Below are 20,810 nucleotides of genomic sequence, written 5' to 3' on the forward strand. Positions count from 1 at the left end.
AGGGAACAGCTCCCTCTTGGCACGGTCCAGAAAGGAAATCAACTGCAGTCGCCGCGCTTTCTGATCCACCAAGATAACCCGCCTTCTCCGAAGAAATTCTGCATAGAATTTAGAGCCAAGCTCATGTGAAGACATCGGCGTATTCTATGCAGGATTTCTGATTTAATGTCTTCAACAGTCAGTTTTTGGTGAAACCCGTCCAGCATCTGCAAGGTAAACGTCATGTCGAGGTGGAGGGAGTCACCCCAGCCAGCGGGGCTCCACCTCTGTACCACCAGCATCCGCTCATCAGTAGCAGCCATCTCTCCAGGTGCCATCACGAAGTGCACTGAGGGTGGACAAGCTCTTTGGAGGTGTCAGTAAACTGAAAGGGGAGAAAAGAAAAAAAAAAAAAAAAAAAAAAAAGGTAATCAACAGCAATATTCACACAAACTGAGAAACCAGACATTGTAAAGGTGTTGATATAATAAAAACAGGCACAGAGGCAGCGACGGAGATGATCGGCATTGCTGCATTAACATGCAAAGCTGACAATAAAAACTAAAGTAACACATTAGTCTGCAGGAGCTTGATCAGTTAATGATGGAAAATTTACTGCTGAAACAACAGAACAGGTGAAAATGAGGTTGTGATGGAAGCAGATCTGAGTTCAGCTCAGTCTTTCTTCACCTTCGTGATGGTTGGGCCACTTTGCTGCGGGGGGTGGAGCCTGTGGTGGCTATGAAGGAGGCGGGTCGCGGCAGGCTGCTGCGCAGTGTGCTCAGGGTGGCGGTGGACCCTCCACTTGCAGGTTTACTCAGCAGTGGAATTCCACTACCAGCTCCACTGCTGATCAGAGACTGGAGGCTGGTGGAGGTGGAACCTTTAATGGTGGGGCTGACATAGGCGGTGGCCTTCAGCGGTTGCCGTGACAATGAGGAGAAGTTCCCTACGCTTTGTACCCTGTTTTGGAGTTGGACTGGGGAGGGAACTGGAGAGGAGGAGGTGGGAAACAAACAAAAAAAATAAACTCAGAGAATATTTGATTTTTAGAAAACTGCTGCAACAATAGAAGCATCTTACTGGAGGACTGCAGGCGAGCGAGACCACTGGATGAATCAAAACTCTGGCTGTTACGAAGCAAAGACGGACAAGCGCTGGGATTGGTAGGAAAGGGCACACTGGGCATGCTGGGAGCTCTGACGAGGTTCGGCATGCTTCTCCGTAACTTATCTGACAAACAAAGTGTATGTTTAGTAAAGTGTGCAAAGACATTTATTTTATTCAAAGAAAAATAAAAACTAAACTATCAGGTCAAACAAAGTTTGTTTAACCTTGATGACTTAAGTTGGCCCTAAAGCCGGTCATCTCCTCCTCCTTTTGCAGTATCACCCTCTGTCAGATTTACAACCTTAACTCTAATCCAATCAAACTCTCTCTGAATGGAAACACACGGTAGTCAGTGAGCTATAAGAGCAGTTGTACAAGAGGCTTAAGGTGGTTTTATTGAGCAGCACAAGGTTAACGCAGGCCAATCCTGCACCTGCAAGGCCCTCATTTATTTATAAACTGCCAGGAAGTAGGTGCAGCGACTGAAACATGTGACAGCTATCATAAATTACAACTCAAACCAAAAATATTAGTTATCACGTTTTTACCAAGCTTAAAAAAAAAAAATCAATACTTAGCACAAGTGGATTTATTCTTTAACTCCGTAAAGCCTAATCTTAGAACCACTGGGCAGACATTTGTTTTTTTTAATTCAATTATTTTCACCATACATCACCATGTGATGGGTCAAAATTGCTGTAATGTTGTTACTTTTATGGTCCAGCAGGGGGCAAGAGACCAGTATTATACAGTGCACATCAGGGTTTTGAGTTAAGTTTCTACCATAAAGTCATTCAAAATGTCTCAAACTGTAGCTATTAAAATACGATACCTTTGGCTTTATAGGGGTTAATACAGTCTGAACCTTTAAAACCCCTTCAAGACCACTTTAAACAGATTAAAACTAAGTCCACTTGCTTGGGAGAAAATACAAAGAAAGGCAAGCTGGTTGGACTGTTAAGTGGGAGAAATTTCATGCAAATCAGCGTTGACTTACTTTCATGCTCCACTGGATGTCACCACGAAGTTTCCCCAAACAATACAGCCAATGACAACACCGACAATACAATAAATACACAACAATGTTGTACGCACGACACAGAGAGAGAGAGATGGCTCAGATTAGCGCCGTTTACAACAGTGAGGGGAGCATGTTTCAACAGTTTGCTCTAAAATCAGCCGTTTTTATGTCTCTCTGGGTGGGGGGGGGTGGAAAACACCACTTTGAGCCTGCTGACAAAGATTTCATGGTAAAAATAAATGCCTCCCGTTACTTAATTTGCAGAATTTACCAGCCAATCGGTGGAGCTTTCTCACCTGATCCTGGTCTGAAGCCCTGCTGCTCGGCTCCGCAGAGGCTGCCCTGTCCCAGTCCTAGTCCCTGTCCCAGTCCCTGAGGCTGAGCTTGAAAGGCGAACCCAGCGGAAGGGTATGGGGGGGTGGAGGGGGTGGAAGGAGGGGTGCACAGGGAGCTGGTGCTTCTTCGCCAGTCTCGCATGCTGGAGAAAGTGTGGGAGTGAGGCAGGCGGGTGAGGCGGGGCTGCGGCGGCGGCAGGAGGCCGTAGTCTTCGTCGTCCTCCTCGTCTTCCTCCTCCAGGTCGGGCCCGCCGCTGAGCTGGCTGAGCTGGAAGGTGAAGCTCTGGCTGCGGCGATTGGCCAGGACGGACGAGGTGCTGGCGTAGTCCTGCCTTAGACCTGAAGAAGCGAGATATAAAAGGAAGAGCGGGCAAAAAAAAACAAAAAAAAAAAAACATGCACACACGCAGACACAGGGAGAGGATAAAACACACATCACCTCCTGGGGTTAATGAAGCTGAAGTAGCGATGGGCTTTAAGATCTGGGGCAATATGTTAAATTATTAGAAAGGAGGAATAACGGGGACAGGAGAGGAAGTGAGTTGGCTCAAAAAGACAACAAACAACTGACTCGTCACTGTTTACACATCAGCAATGCAACATCACCGTGAAAGCGTGGTCAAAAAACTTACTCTCTTCCTGCAGCCGCGCCATCACCTGGACGTCAGTCAGATCCTGCAGCTTGAAGTCGAGGTTGATGGAGTTGTCGTCCATCTCTGACGCGCCGAGGTCGCTGTCCACCGACGACTGTGGGCTGAGGGCGGAGCATCTGAGGCTGCGGCCTTCAAAACAAGGCGGTTGGATTAATACCGAGCATGAAGGCATTTTAGTATAAACACAAGTACTCGGCGCTGATGGACGGTGAAGCTTGGCTCTTACTAAGCACCAACCAGGCAGAAACATTCAGTGAAGTTATACCAACATCCTCACAATGACTGACGCACCTGCAAGGGTCTGTTCTCCGTTACGGCTGTGGAAATAATCCTTCATCAATACTAATATTCCACTAATTTGGATACATTTTGGGTCATTTTTGACAGAATTTCAACAAGTAATGTCTAAACTCAGACAAAATGGAGCAATATTAAACATCAATTCAGCAGCAATATGAAAAGGAAAAAAAAAACCTCTGATATATCACCTATTGTCTGTGTTTGCCTGTGGTCTCAAAGTGTAGAGACCATCAGTTTTACCCAATATGGAGGAAGGTTTACAGAGTTGTAGCTCTTTAATAATTAAAAATAGGCACAGATGTTTGAAGGCAATTGATACTTGTGAGCTTATCTGTGGTCATGCATTATTTTAGATGTTGCTGTGAAATTTCAACAAGCAACCAGAGCTGATCTTAATAAAAAGTGAAGCTAGGTGTGAGTTGACTGCTGGTTCGCTCCATTCTTCTGGAGAAGAGGGGTTGGTGAGCAGGGAACTCCAGTGATGAACAAAACTGGAAATTTGCACAAAAGGCAGAGTTCAACATGAAACATCCACATTTGTCCATTTCCAATGAGCTCCATCATGATTAGAGGGGGAAAAAAAAACAAAAAAAAACAAAACAGTTTTCTTCTCCAACCAGGTGAGCAAATGCAGCTCCAGCTCCATAGAAATGAGTCAGAATCTCATGTGTGACTTTATTGAGCATGAATATATCAACTTTAAAAACTTCAAGTCACAAAAGATACAGGCCATGTGATTATAATTATCGGACATCTGACAAAGTTTTTCGATGTTGAAATAATCGAGATTTAGGCCCGTCTCTGTAACAAATTTTGCCACACAATTAATTATCTCAGAAATGGTTGCAATAGATGATAATATTGCGCTAAGCCAGTGGTTTCCAAAGTTTTTCTCCAGGGCCACCTTTCAAGCCCCTCCTCCCGCCTCATGAACCAAAGAAACATACAAAGAAATGTTTCTTTAGTTTTAGTGGCTGTATTGCAGGTAACTATAATTTTCTTCTGCTTTAGTGTGAAATATTAATGAAAAAAAAAAAAAAAAAAAATCTCTGCAAACTACTTTATGTGAGTGGAGTTTAATATGAGACGATGCTGCTTTAGTAAAAAAAAATTGCTCTAAAAGATAGTCGGATAGTTTATTTCTAAAGTAACCTGCAGGTTTTTTCTTTGTGTTGAGGATGAAAAGTCCCCAAGTGGTGGTGTAACTTGTTTGGCTTCATACTTCATTATATTAAATAATATTTTGGGACATGAAAAAGACTGCATTCTCATTATTACCCACCAATGATTAGTACTATTACTGGTCAAGCAGGAACAGATATGCTCCATCATAGTTTTTTTTTTTTGTTTGTTTGTTTGTTTTTTTTCTTTTAAATACTTCAAGTCTCTCTTGTTAATTTATCATCATTTCCTATGAGTACTTTTACAAATTTGTCCAGTACCAAAACTCCCAAGTTTGGAAACTACTGCGCAAAGCGATTATTGTTGGTATTTCAAGACCATTTCTCAACAATAACAATTAAAGCCGCAAGCGGCATCCATCAGGTCTGAGCCTCATGCCGAAATCCCCACCCTAATCCTTTTTCTCATCATGCAACATGTTAAGGATCCACAGAGCCAATGTATTTTCATGGAGATATACAATTTACATAACATGAAGACGAAATAACGGGTGTAAATGTCAATATGGCGGACAGCCCGTAACTATGGCAACACGTGTTTCATTGACTTTTATGCTCGTCTTGGGTTGTTACATATGTGTATCGAATTTCGTAGCCCTAGTTTAAAGTGGACAATAGGGACCCTCGGGAGCCACCCCCCCACAATACATATTTCAATGTGTTCAGAACCTACCAAATATAAATGCTTTCAATTTTGGTGCAGATCGAATGTATTTCTGCGAAGATATGAATAAACCGTGTTTCATGGCGAGAAGGCTTTTTTTTTTTCCATGGTTGCCACAGTAACACGCTTTTCTCCTATTGGAAAGATTTCAATAACTTTTGGTCCCCATCTTGTCACAAAGCTTCCTGCTGAATATGGAGTCAACTGCATGAAAACCCTCAGACTAGTTCGTTCAGATACAATGCGCTTAAAGTCATAAAATGGGCATAAACGCCAAGATGGCGGACACCCCGTTGCCATGGCAACGCGTGCTTATTAGACTTTTTTTTTTTCTCGTCTTGGGTTGTTACACGTGTACCGAATTTCGTAGCTCTAGGTCACAGTGGACAATCGGGACTCTCGGGGCAAATACACCGTTTCAACGATCAACATACTTCCAGTTGTGGAAATTCTGTTTGTAACATGTATTTTCATCCAGGCAATTCATACTGGCTGCGAAATGTTTGCAACATTTTACAAAAATCTGCTTTTCAACAATATTAAAGGCCAGCATAGCTTTACAAACCATGCTGTGAGTGCACACAATGTTGCACTGTTTGGATTTAATCTGTCGGTTAACACCACAGTGGTCGTGGACTGTCGGGAAGAAGGCGCTAGCCTGTTTGTTAAGGTCTTTTTTCCCAGCTGGGAAAACTACCGTTAATTGGTTTTTAAAGTGCAGATGGAAGCTTGTTGTGTTGCCATGTTTAGTTAAAAAATGTCTTAAAACAAATGCGGCAAAGAGAGAAAAGAAAGACGTGTGAAAATTATTGCATCCGGCAAACTTATATCGCACATTTTTTCTTATTGTGTGATTAATTGACTCATAGCAACAAGCCTATCGAGAAACTTACAAGAAAAAAAAAGACCAGACGAAAGAACAGGATAGTTGTTGAACAGTGTCTGTTGAACACATTAAACTAAGAATGAAACAAGCAAATAAACATAAAAAAGGTATTCAAGAATGTATGTTATCATCATGTTTGGAGTGTTCATATCATATTTTGTGTCTAAACACACTAACAAATGATTACTCGTGCAGCAAAACAAAACTAACTTTTTGCAAAAACTTTCTCTGAAACAACTTCAAAATATTAAACCAGATGATGTCACCTGTGTTTATGCTAACGTGATGAAAGAAGGCAGTTTGACGAGTCGAAGCATACAGGGGATGCAGTGTCTACTTGGCAAAGCTGATTACGCGGAGCTTCACTGCAACAGATGGACAATGATCCAGGAATAATACAGGAAAAGCAAGCCAAGGGTTTTGGAAAGTTAAGAAGTGCAACGCTCTGCAGAAACATCAGTACCTGACAGGAAACTCTAAACAAGGACCGACAGACAAATACATTGAAACCTATTAAAACCTATAAAACCTATTCAAGTGTTATTCACAGGTTTCAGGTAAATACATTTTAACTTGATATTTTATTTAAGATGTCATGTATATGTGTCCAATTAGATTTCAGCTCTTTAAGTCCGTATGTTTATTCGGATTGAATAGAACACAAAGAGTTGAATTAAAGCAAGTTTTATGTTTGGAAGATGAGACCAGCTCTGCTTGTTTTCACGCCATGTTGCACTGTGGTGGAAAAACTCCTCAGGGGGGCCATGTTGTTCACGATGTGAGCTGCTTCCCCTGAGGGCTCGACTGTTTTCCTCCGGCGTGGCCCCTCTTATTCCCTGCTGTCAGGAACGTGACTTGTTCCATCAGTAATGATGACCTCAGATCTGTCAGCTATTTTGCTTTTAGCTGCTAAATATCATTTGTAATGCAGCAGTAATGCACTTTAAAAGAGTTAAACATTTTTTCCATGAGAGGATGTGTGACAAGTATTTTTATATTATTTTTATATATATATATATATATATATATATATATATATATATATATATATATATATATATATATATATATATATATATATATATATATATATATATATATATATATATATATATATATATAGAGAGAGAGAGAGAGAGAGAGAGAGAGAGAGAGAGAGAGAGAGAGAGAGAGAGAGAGAGAGAGAGAGAGAGAGAGAGAGAGAGAGAGAGAGAGAGAGAGAGAGAGAGAGAGAGAGAGAGAGAGAGAGAGAGAGAGAGAGAGAGAGAGAGAGAGAGAGAGAGAGAGAGAGAGAGAGCTAATATATATATATATATATATATATATATATATATATATATATATATATATATATATATATATATATATATATATATATATATATATATATATATATATATATATATATATATATATATATATATATATATATATATATATATATATATATATATATATATATATATATATAGACATTCATACAGTGGTGTTCCTGTATGGAGTTTGCATGTTCTTCCAGTGTATGCTGGGTTCTCTCCAGGTACTCCAGCTTCCTCCCACAGAGACATGCATGTTGGGTTAATTGATTACTCTAAATTCTCCCTGGGGAGCGAGTATCAATCGTTTGTCTCTGTATGTTAGCTCTGTGATGACCTGTCCAGGGTGTACTCTGCCTCTCGTCTGCTAATTGCTGGGATAGACTCCAGCTTCCTTGTGAGCCTTAATTGGACTAAGCGGTGTAGAAAATGAATGAATGATGAAATGGTAATCTGGGTACGGTGGTAGCATTTTTGGGGTCAGTTGAAAAGTGTATTTAATCAACATATGGTGGTGTCAGTCTTACTTCGACTGGCTGGGTGAGGGAGGAATGTAGGAGATCTCTCAGCTACCGGGGACAACTCCTTCCCTACAGGACTCAGGGCACGATGGAGGACTGGGTGGATCAGGTAGGATAGGGATGGAGCTGCAGCAGGGATGGGGAAAAACAGGAGACTTTTAGGCTAAAATTCAAAAGAGGAGACGATTTGAATAAATGGTGTTTGCTACCATTTTTTTCAGACATCTGGGGAGTGGAGCAGGGTTTGGCTGAAGGGGAAGAAGTGATGGGCGACACTCCGGCGACTCGACCCAGAGGAGGACCAGGGGAGGAGGAAGAGGGGGAGGGGCTGGACAAGGAGCTTCGCCACCTGGAGACTGAAGATGAGGAAGATAAAAGGAGCAAATAAGTGAGTATTTCATTTCCACATGTTAGAAAATCTCTTTTGTTTACACAGTAAGAAACTAACTTTGTGTCTGAATGATATACCACATCGTCTCGTCTCTCACACACACACACACACACACTTTAAAGTAGAGGGCGGTATTGTGCAGCAGCTACCTCACCAGCAGTGCCTGCCACTTACAGCTCTTTTCAACAGCTCAGAGCAGAGGACAAAGCTGCTTTCACCACAACAGATCTGCCTGTATGCTGCAGCTGTACCTGGTGCCTACTGCCTCAGACAAACACACACACACACACAAAGTCCTTGGTTTCTATTCATAGAAATACAAAATGGAGGGGGAAAAAAAGGTGCATTGTGCGACTATAAGAAGAAATGTGTTTCTGAACTGGTTTGTGTGACTTGTCAAAGCAAATCTAATGCACTTTGCTTCAGAAGAGTGGGTGCATTCCTTTCATGTAAAGCGTTTCTATGGCAACAGCTCTCTTCAGTTCCACTGTACTCAACCAGAAACAGCGATAGAGAGAGAGAGAGAGATGGCAGTCCTGGATGGTGAGAAGATTTCTTTGTAGCTTTAAGACTCCAGCAGAGCAGGACTGGCGCGTCGCGGACACGAGGCGCACAGCTGCTGCAACTTCAGAGGACGGAGCAGAGCCAGAGGTCAACTGATGTGACCCAAATCCTCACAAAGACTGCAGCAGGAAAGCCGGGTGGAAAAACCATGAGGACAGCAAACAGTCAGCAATCACAGAAGGATGCAGAGTAACCACATGATCTTACTTTGTACTAAATGACTTCCAACAAGGGTTGAATCTAACTTCAAAGACCCAGACACACACACACACACACACACACACAACCCTGGTACTCTGTTTGCTTTCCCACTGACTGACCGAAACCATTCAACAGAAAAAACACTTGACAAAAGGAGAGTCGAGCACCATGTCCTCATTAAAGTCTTCAGCGTATTAAGCTGCCTGTTCAGCTGAGGCCAAAGGAGCTGTTGCACGCATTCACACAGTCCTTGTTGGGTGTGTGTGTGTGTGTACGTACGTATGTGCACGCTTTCTAAAGAGACCACAGATTGATGGGGGCTTCAGTGAAGACAAACATCTGAGCTGATGCTACAGGTCGGCTGTCAAACTTAAGCGATTGATCTATTTTTAAAATAAGTCAATTCTGACTCATGAGGTAACCATGGTAACACTGAAGGCAAGCTAAGAGACAGCCTCAACAGAGCCATAGATTTATAGCCAGCTGATGTAACAGTTTGTCTGTGGCAGTAAGCGATGCTGCAGGTGGTGGCAGACTTGCAGGTCAGGTGATCAACTTTAACTCGCCACTGTGGCCACAATGAATTGTTTATTTCAGGTACTAGGGGTGGGAAAATCAAATCGGGGAGAAAAAATAAAATAAAATAAAATAAAATTTGAATGTCAGGATTTTTTGCTTCTCAATTTAAAAAAAAAAAAACTTGTGAAAAAAAATTTTTTTTAATGAATGAAAATAAAATTTTTGTCTTTTTATTGATCTTTTTACTTGTCTTCCTGGGCACTATCGCAGCAAAATGATTGTCCGGCTACTGTGTTGTTCTTTCCTAATTTAAATAAAGAAAAATGACAAGTCAAAACAAAAAAAAAAAAAAGTGCAAAAGCTTTTTTTTTTTTTTTTTTTTTTTTTTTTTTTTTAAACTTCTACACAAAATCAGTAATATCTCGGAATCATGAGATTTGCAATTTAAATGGAATTGGCACCCAGAAAAATCGGAAACTAATCGGAACGAAAATATATCATCACAGCCCTATCAGGTACTATCATTTAAAAAATATTTTTTTAATAATTATACTTTTACTGTATTTAGTGTTAGTTTTTTTTTTTCAGTTGTAATTTTCTTAAAAAAAATTCTAAAAATTATTTTTTTTTTTTTTTATATCGCCATTATTACTATGATATTGGCATTGTCCATGAACAAAAACAAAAAAAGAAAAGACCAATTAGGCAACCATATTCTTCCATAGGGCTTCATTTGACATCTCTTAAAATCAAAACCCTCTGAATAAATAGTTACATTGAAGTGGATTGTAACTAGATAAGTTATTCGTTTTGAACTTGCAGAAATTTCATAGTTCTTTAATGTGACTTAAAATAAATTGGCACCACGTAAATACATTTTACATGAAAAAGACACTAAAAACATACCTCACTGCTCACCACAGTGTTTATGACATAACTGAGTATTTGATATTAAACAGCTACAATAGGCAAAACTGACAACAGTCATTTCCATAACCTTTTGATATTTTTTTACTTATAGTGCCAATTTCAATGAAATCCTGTTGCCATTCTGGTAGTTTAGTGTACGTTTTGTTGGAGCCCATTTACAATCCCCAAAATGCTTTTCAGAGGCCATCAAATGACATTAAACAACGTGCATTTAGATCAAGGGAGGCCATCTTGGTTCTTGAGAACAGAAATCCTGCAAGTGTTAGTAGTTTCCCTGCTGCGACACACCTGACTCAAACCAATGGGTAAATAGCAGACTTGTGCAGTTAGTTTGATGTGAAGCTCTGCACAACTTTGCTAATTAAGTCTGATATGCACCTGATGTTTTGCAGCAGGGAAACTCGTGCAGGACTTCGGTTCCTATGGACCAGCTGGGCACCCCTGCGTTTAGATCATTGCACATCAATGTGGGCATATCTTTGGTTTCTTGCCAAATGATAAAAGGAGAGTTCATTAAATTGGAGGGAGCCAGCTATGTAAATTGTGGCATTTCACAATGCAAAAAACAATTAAAAAAAAAAAAAAAAAAAACCTCAAAATTAACAAGAGATTTAAAAAGAAGAAAAAAATAGGTCAAACTCAAAAAGATGGGAAAAAAAAAAAAAGGATTGTGTCCTGATGGTCGACCCAACTAATAGATAAATGTCAGACAGAAGCTGTATTTCAAACACCATCTGAGTGCAGTTCCACTAACAAAGAACGGATTATTCAGAGTTACTGGTGCAAAACACTGGTATGACGGAGCCTTACATGCTGTAATGAAGGAAAAGTTTGTAGTTTGGAGCATGGTCGAGTACATGCTCCAAAAAACAAACAAAAAGCACATTTTACTTCACAGGACAAATAAATGGGTCACAAATCTGTAAAAATCCCTGCAAATGTGGGATTTATGGTCTCCGACTGAACAAGCAGCTGAAACAACATGATGGTGAGTTTAAGTAAACTAATTTAAAATGGGCATTTCCTCAGTAAAAAAAAATGGTACTGAACAGCTGATTCTGGAAATCTGTTTTTAGACCCACAATGGTCTCATTGTAACTTTGAAAGTTGTGCTTATTCTTTTTTTTATTTTTTATTTAATTTTATTCACTTCTAACATCTTCACCATTAACCTGAATGGCTGAGGTGTCAAATATAGTGTTGAATTAAAATTTCAAATATTTTTTTTCCTTCTACATTTTTCATGCTCTAGTTTTATTTTCCACTATTAGATCTATTTTGCACCATTATAGAAAACTTATTTATCATATTCTACACGGCTCAGTCCAAGGAGGAAGCTGGAACCTGTCCCAACAATCACTAGGCAAGAGGCAGGGTGACCCCTGCACAGGTCACCATCACAGGGCCAACACAGATGGACAAAGAACCATCTACCCTTACACAGACTCCTAGGGAGAAATTACAGCAACCAATCCACCCAACATGCATATCTTTGGATAGTGGGAGGAATCCTGAGTAGTATCCAGAGAGAACCCAGCATACATGGGAAGAACATGCAAACTCCACACAGAAAGACCACTGTTCAAATCCACCACCCATGCTGAGGCTCGGACCATTGATTGTACCACTAGTTGCAGTGCCTTTTACCTTACCATCAGTTCTTGGTGGTATAGATTAACAAGGTTCCTCAGAGATTTTACAGCACCAGCTGCCTGAACCAAGACAGACCACGCCGTCAAAAAATGGCTGCTAAAATAGTCTGGACATTTTCATTTTTTCCCAGATCACTTTCTGTAAACCCTAGAAATAGTTGTGTGAAAAAAACAATCCCAGTACAATAACCCATCTGGCACCAACAACCACGACATGTTCAAAGTTTCCTTTTAGATGCTCAGTTCTAACTTCAGCAAATCATCTTGACAATGTCTATACAGCTAAACGATCGCAGTTGCTGCCATGTGACTAGTTGATTATTAGTTTAATGCAAATACCTAAAGTGGCTGCTGATTGTAGGTTGCTCTGAGCAAATCAGTGAAATCCCAAATGTGTTTCAAAACCCAGTTTTAAGGAGTTTTAAAGGAGGAGGTCTTCTCATTGTGTGTACCTGTAACTTTTTTTTTTTTGGGTTGTTCATTTAAAAATGGAGCCGCTAGTTGGAGTAGCTTCGAGTTAATGGCATGGACGCTGCTCACAACAGAGATGGTTTCCTTTTCTGATTAAGTCCATCTGATAAATACTGGGAGTCATTGGAATATCTCAGGCCAGCTCACGTTGATCCATGTAGATTGCCGTACCTCAACACTTGCCTCATGATGTAGGAACACATGATTTGTTTGTGGAAACCCTTCATGCAACTACATGGAGTCTCTGCATATAAGATGGGATTTCTAAAGTGAGCATGGCTTCCAGCATGAACAACCAAAATGTCTGAAGGAGCTTATGCCAATACATTTCTCATTTACCAAACCTTAAGGCAGGGGTGTCCAAAATCGGTCATCAAGGGTCGATCCTGCAGGTTTTCCATGTATCCCTGTTCCAATACATCTAACTCAAATTAAGCAATCGCTGTGCATAACTTCATCGGCAGTTGGTTCCAATTAATGTGAGCCATGTGTGTTGGGGCAGGGATACAAGGAAAACCTGCAGGACTTCGGATCTCGAGGACAGACTTTGAACAATCCTGCCTTAAGGCTTTGGAGAGAACTTTGGCATCAACACCAAACCGCTGAAGAGTCGTTTTTTTATTTTTCAATGGAGGCTTCCTGTGATGGCAGCATGAGCTGCCACACAGTAAAGGTCTGGTAACTTTCTTTTTTTCTCAATTAGTTATGTAAAACACTTTAAAAGATCAACTCTATCATTTTTCATATTTTTATTAGCTAGGTTGACAGCGGGTTAACTAACTGGGTGCACACATTTAGTTAACTTATTTTGTCACCTTGTTAATTTGCTTTGCTTTCAGTTAATAAATTTTCCTTTTGAGTTGCCAGTTCCTGTTTGGAGTTCCCAAGCCTGCCCAATAAAAGAGTCCTGGCTGCACTGGAGTTCCTTAAATCAGGCTGAGGCCTAATTAGCCAGAAACATCTTTTTAGGAGGGCTTTAGGTTCCTTTTTTTTTTTTTTAAAATCAGTTGTGTTTGCAGTATTTGGGAATTTCGGATTGTTTAGTTTATTGTCATTACAGGTTACATGTAACACTATTTTGATAAGTTAAGTTTATGTTATAGTTGGTATAGAGTATTGTATTGTCCTTCCCTCCTCGTGTGTCAAAATGGCCTGATCAGCCAGTGTATACATGTGTCCCTTGTGTGTCAGGTAAGTCAGTGTTTAAGTTCCTTATGTTCATGCCTATGCTGTAGGCATAGGCATCTGTTTGTTTTCTTTGACCTCTTTTATGGGCCCAAAGTTATTGCACAAAAAGATTTATTTTGATATTTTTGTTAAATTTTTAAACATATTTTTCTAAAAAAAAATTCCTTGTGCTTCTCTGGTTTTTTTCAGCTCGGTCCCTCACAATTCCTGTTGTTCACACAACCTTCAATCTCAGACCCTGACATGGGTGCTTCAGGAACAGAAGGCATCCGTTTTTTCCCCAAACTCTGGTGGATTTCCCTCATTCTCAGCAGCCGAATCTTGACTTGATGGATGGTCTTGCGAGACTAGCTCTGGAAACCAGCCGTGCTCAGATCAGGATGATCAGAAATTCATCCCTATCCGAGCCTGAACTCAGAGGATGGCGTTCACCAGGCTAAAGCAGAACTGCACATCAGAAGTGCCAAAGACATCACTGTTGAAATCTTGGCGGACCATCTGGTGCGCCAACACTTTGCTGGGAGGGATTCTTGCCTCAGGATGCAGCTGCAACATAAGCTTAATGAGCTCCACAAAGTTCTACAGGTGAGTCTGTACCACCTCAGCATCTGTTGCTGACAGAAAACTGACTCGATGGCTCAAAGTGAGACCGAGTTGCCCAGAGCTGTGATCACTGGATGTAAAAGTGGCCAGACCGCTGAGGTAGGAGGTCCTTCCAGCAGCTGATATACCTCACATAAATCCATTTTAAAGTTCATGAAACTTTGTCTTGCTGCTTTTGTAGTCAAGTTCAGTGACGTATTGTTGAACTTCCTCCAATATAACACTGGTTAAAATCCCGCTGCATAAATGCACTAATTTATGCATGTAATTTTACCATCATTTGATCTGCATGCGCTTTAATGACAGTTGCCAGGTTTTTGCTAGCTTCCCTTTCTACTGTGGCTGCAGCAGCTGTACAGCTTTCAGGATGCATCATGGTTATAAATAATTTACTTCCATACAGTAAAATCTTCTATCACAGACAGTTGGCTCGAAGAGCTTTGTGGCTCCAATATATGATTGGTGATACAATTCCAACATGAACCCCTTAACATGATGAAGCACATATCCAGACTTGGTGAACCAAGTTTGACAAAGTATGTGGTGAAATCTGCATTTTTAGATTAGCTAAGCCAGATGACCTAAAGATACCTTGTTGCACTTAAAAGCATCAAGGACTGCAACTACACAGCATGTTCAATCAGACAGCCATACACAACATAACAAAAGGGTCCTGAAACAAGCGGCTTATTGCACTGCATTTCCTGTAGAAATTAAAATTTGCACTCAGTCGGACAGATTTAATTTATCAATATTTGTGTCAGACTGCTTTCTACTCAAGGCAGGAAGAAAAAGTCTAGATATATAACTGTTAGCACCTCTTCCTGGCCAAGTCAGTGGTGTCAGACAGGTAGTTTGTGTGTGTGTGTGTTTTTCTTTTTTTTTTTTTTTTTATTTAATTTTTTTGCTGCACACAGTTTAAAACTAGGCCTGGAGTTTAGCAGCATCTTGCAAAACAACAGACTCTGCTGCTGATTTGTCACAAACTGTTAAAGCTGAAACGACGAGGAGACATCAGAAACACACCAATCACATTAATGACCTATTCTGAGTTCAATTAAAGACAAACATTATTAAATCTGAATCTATTAACACTTCCAAAGTAAAATCCAGAGGTTAATAAGTGTTTATCCTGCAGCTGGACTGTTCCATCATCTGTTGCAATGCAGCTAAAGTTTCCTGCCTAACATTTCTCACAATCGCCTCTTCTCTATGCGTTTAGTCGTTCAAGCTTCACAAGGAATCTGAAGGAATCCTGCTCATTTTAAAAGCTGAAGTTTATTACTAAATCAGCATCAAATTTGATCTTTCAACACAGACACAAGAAGAGGGGAAGGTTCGCACCTTGTTCCAGTCTGAGGGACAGTGACCTCCTGGCAGATTCCACCTCCGATCTGGGGCTGTCCAGAGCCTGCCGGCACCACTGCAGAGGTGTAAGGGGCTCATTGGTGGTCTCTCTGCTCTTCGACGCCACATATAACCTGGAAACAAAAGGTTGACTTAATAAGAGTCTGCACAGAGAAAGGTCTGATTAAAATTGCTGGCTGGTAACATGTCACAAAAATCAAAGTTTTGTTCTTTAAATGAAATGAAAAATACTTTATTAATCCCTTAAGGGAAATTCAATATTGTAGTATATAATAATAATTAATTTGAGGTCTTGTTCTGGAGGCTGATGGCTGCTGACAGGAATGATCTTCTGTATCTTTCAGTCTTGCATCGGACCTGAAGAAGCCTCTCACTGAACACACTTTGTTGTTTCATCACTGTGTTGTGGAGAGGGCGTGAAGAATCCTCCATCATCTTCATCAGCTTGTGCAGCATTCTTCTTTGGACAATCAGCTCCAGTGGCTCCAGAGTTACACCAAGCACAGAAGCAGCTTTCTGGATCAGTTTGTTGATTCTCTTCAAGTCTCTGGTTCTGATGCTACTCCCCCAGCAGATGGCTGCAAAGCTGACTGCACTCTCCACAACAGACTTATAGAAGATATGCAACATCTTGGTGCAGACGTTAATAATCTCAGTTTCCTTAAGAAGTACAGTCTGCTCTGACCTTTCTTGTAGATGTAGTCAGTGTTGCATTTCCAGTCCAGTTTGTTGTCCAGCTGAACTCCAAGATACTTGTATTCCTCCACCACCTCCACCTCCTCTCCCAGGATGGCAACAGTGCTTTGTTTATTCTTGTTCCTCCTGAAGTCAACAATCATCTCTTTTGTTTTGCTGCTATTTAATATGAGATGATTGTCACCGCACCAACAAACTGACTGACCAGTTCTCTGTACTCTGCTTCTTGTCCATCCCTGATCCACCCCACAACAGCAGAGTCATCAGAGTATTTCTGCAGATGACAGGACTCAGAGTTGTACTGGAAGTATGAGGTGTACAGAGTGAAGAAGAATGGCCAGAGTACAGTTCCTTGTGGTGCACCAGTGCTGCTGACCTTCATCTCAGACACACAACCTTTCAGTCTCACAAACTGTGGTCTGTTTGTGAGGTAGTCATAGATCCAAGTGGTTATGGAGGTATCCACCTGGAATTTATGGAGCTTCTCACATAAAGCAGGCTGAATGGTATTAAAAGCACTTGAGAAATCAAAGAACATGACCCTCAGAGTGCTGACTGAATGGTCCAGATGAGAGTGTGCTCTCTGGAGCAGGTATATGATGGCATCTTAAACCCCAAGTCGATTACGATATGCAAACTGTAATGGGTCCTGAAAGGGGTTTACTTGCTTGTTGAGGTGAGCCAATAAGAGTCTCTCCAGGACTTTCATGATGTGAGATGTCAGGGCAACTGGTCTGTAGTCACTTGGTTCAGCTGGTTGTTTTTTTTTTGTTGTTTTTTTTTTTTTTTAGGCACTGGAACAAGGCAGGAGGTTTTCCACAGCACTGGGACTCTATTTTGTCTCAGACTGGTGTTGAAAAGGTGCTGGAGAATCGGACATAGTTGTTTTGAGCAGGTCTCTGGGACTGACACCATCTGCACCTGCAGCCCTGTTCTGGTTCAGTTTCTCAAGTTGCTTCATAACCTGATTGCAGGACACAAACAAGGTGGAGGTCTCGGGATGTCCTGATGTCCTAAGGAAAACAATTGAAAGGCCAAAGCCTTCAAATGTGTTTGATTATTACTTCATTTCATATTCTAAACACCGCATTGTCCCGCAAAACAATTTACATTTGTTTCTGTGTACCACAGAGTGCACTTCAGTTGCTACTTCTCATGACAGAGGAAAACATTTCTACACAACTGTTGAAAATGTGACCACAAAAAAAAAAGGGGAAACTGCTGCGTTAACACCATCTTCCTCTTTTAAAACCATTTTTGTTGCACACACAATAAGATTTCCATGTTCTTAAGTCACTGTAGCAGAAACTCTCACTCTTAACTTCCTACTGGGATGATATATCAGAAAATTCAAAGCTTTCTTATGCCTCCGCAACAGAAATAATCTGCGCCTGTGCTGCACCAGGCAGATCATAATCCGGATTTCTTTCCTCTTGGTTTGAGGTGATATGAAGCTTTTTTAGGTATGAGGAGTTCAGACGAAGTGAATCTGATTATTCTGACAGCTCTGGCGCCACGATTCTGCTCTGCAGGCAACATAGAACAGCCTGAATTATAGATTAAAACCTACGCCAACATCAGGTGAGAGTCTGACCTGAAGGGGACAGAGACACACAGACACACACACCCCGCAATTTCTATTCCTGGACATAGAAGGCTAGACCTGCATTATGAATTAAGCAAATAAAAGATGAATCCACCTGTGCTGCAGGGCAGAATCAACCCTGTTCAAAGAAGCTTTTAAGCTGCTGTGTTCCTCATATGCATCCTAATATTAGAAACACCTCTCAGTGAACAGCAGTGTAATCAAACCCTCATAAATCCACATAAAGCTGCAGGCTGGCTGGATTAAGCCTTACTAAAATATGCAAAAAAAAAAAAAAAAAAAAAAAAAAAAAAAGTCAAATAAAATGTCCACAACTATATCAGTGTATTAAAGCCTGAGATATGCATCCTGAAGTTCAGTTGATGGAGATGGTTTAAATGGAAGTGTGGCTGTCAAGATGCCATTCTAAGGAAGGAATATAGGGAGAAAAGGCCAAGGTATGCCACAGACTTAAAACAGCATCAACAGATCTTATGACCTCAACTTTATCAATGCAATGTGGGAATATCTTTACAGTAAACAGCACAGAAAGGCATGTAACATCTAAAGAAGAGCTTTGGGAAGTCCTTCATGAAGGCTGCAGAGCTATTCCTGTTGAAGGAAGCTTGTCTAAAACGGATCCAGACTTCGTTAACAAAGCTTCTCAAACCAAATACAGACTTTTTTAGCTTGTTAAAACTGTACAAATTGCCCCACAACTCAACTGGGAGGAGCTTAGCACAAACATAACCTGCATCGGTGGTCAGATTGTATTTTTGGCTCAGCTCTTCCAGGAAGACAGTAATGTAAAGGCATCCAGGAGGCGACTGGAAATACACCTAAATGCACAAAGGAGGTATGGCTCGATGCAGCAGAACAATAAGTGGCCTTTTCTTGTCTGATGTCTGATTAAACTTCCAACGTGTGCGGCTTTATCTGAGGTCTGGGTTGGCTGCAAACAAAAGCTCCTTAGAATCATGATTAGAAGCACGAAGAGGGAAATGAGCATGAATTTAAAATGCACCACACAAAGCAACAAATGGTTAGATATGGGAACAAACACTTGACAGTTACCATGTCTCCTCAGAGTCCTCTGAGCAGCTTAAAGAATCCAAATCTAAAAGCTCCAGGTCGTCTAGAACCGATGGTTCGGATGCAGCGTCCTCCTCCTCCACCTCCACAAAGCCTGGGGCTCCATCACCGGCGTCGTGCGGCTGGTAATAGTCAAAAGGCTCCGGGGGAGGAGAGAATGACCCCAAGGACGACTGACGCAGCAGGGTGGGCAGCGGGCTGGGGAGGCAGTAACCAGCGGCACTGCCAAGCACGCACGCCGGGGATGGAGGAAGCACATGCGGCCCGCCTGAGCAGCCGCCGGCCCGGGTCCGCAGCTGCTCATTCTGCCGCTCCAGCTTCCGGACCAGCTCTTGCAGCTTCTTCACTTCCAACTCGGCGTCCAGGGTGTTGCTGTTGCAGTCCACCTCCGTCATCATCGCGGGGTTCAGCACTGCTGCCTCCATTGGATCAGAACAAAAGAAAAAAAAAAAATTTACTTCCTAAGCCAGCTCCAGTTTGGAAGAGAAATGTAGAGCAGGTGCGTCCAAAGCTGCTGCAACTGCGGCACTTCTTTCTGCGCGGCTCGCCCGTCGTCTTACTACTGATTTGTGAATTTGGCAGCAGTAGTAGGCTAATCTGTCTAGTACGCCTCGTCTGGACGGTCACCCAATGGGAGATTTTAAGACTCCACCCCTCTACTACACACACCCACACAAGTCAGCCTCCACCTCTCAGCATCGGAGCAGATGATCACAGGTGGAAGCTGCACCTGTCAATATCAATGCTGAGTTCACGTTCAACTAATAAAACCATGAAACATATTAGTTAGTTGAATCTTTTCATTATCCACATATATATTACCTTGTTTAAACTTGTGAAAATGAACTGCTTTGAGTATGATTTACTCCGTATAAGTCATTTAATTGATGACCTAATTGATGAGGGAGGTTGCGTTTCAATCAGTGCCTGTTCGACATTTATGCGCATGTGGCGACATCTAGTGGCAGAAGCTTGCTATAACGTAAAGGAAACCAGTATACACCGGTTATCATGAATTGCTTAAGTTTTAACTCGACACTAAAAAATCACAAGAAAAACAAAAGCACTATCTGGTTCCACTTGCCTTATATTGTCTGTTGAACAAATCAATAATCCATAAAACAGTACACTTTTTTGCCTTTGGTTTAAGAAAAATAAGTTGATACAAATAGGTTAGGTTTAAGATTAAAGCGGAGTTTACATCCTTGTACAATCAATCACATCCGTTTCTGTCAGTAAAGGCTTGAACTTTGCTTTTTCCATTCAGGTAGTGTTGTTTTAGCGTTCATGTAGACACTTTCTGATTTTAACACAGAAAACAACACTAAAAATAATAATTATATCAAACTTGTATATTTTTGAACACTTAATGTTTAACATAAGCTAAGTATATATATATTTATTTATTTATTTATATAAAATAAAAGACTATTTATGCACTTAAATTTTTCTCTCTTTAAAAAAGGGATTTCACTGCCATGAAACAGTCTTCCACATGACGTATCTGAACACTTAAACCATGATTAAAATACAAAAATAAAGCATACAAGAGCTCTAGATAGAACAATATATTGAAAGATATCT

General features: G+C 40.9%; 1 protein-coding gene across 1 annotated transcript; it reads right to left on the minus strand.

Annotated features, from left to right (window-relative positions):
- Positions 1-288: 288 nt before the first annotated feature.
- LOC306774219 (SLAIN motif-containing protein 1-like) lies at positions 289-19,651 on the minus strand (the record flags this gene model as incomplete). Its single annotated transcript, XM_079264209.1, has 9 exons — positions 289-364; positions 670-970; positions 1,063-1,212; positions 2,407-2,784; positions 3,078-3,227; positions 7,973-8,092; positions 8,176-8,322; positions 15,830-15,966; positions 19,209-19,651. 9 exons carry the CDS (start codon positions 19,649-19,651, stop codon positions 289-291), a joined length of 1,902 nt encoding a protein of 633 aa, XP_079120335.1.
- Between the last annotated feature and the right edge of the window lie 1,159 nt (positions 19,652-20,810).

This window comes from Telmatherina bonti (assembly GCF_933228915.1).
Source record: "Telmatherina bonti genome assembly, chromosome: 24".
In the NCBI taxonomy this organism is placed as follows: domain Eukaryota; kingdom Metazoa; phylum Chordata; class Actinopteri; order Atheriniformes; family Telmatherinidae; genus Telmatherina; species Telmatherina bonti.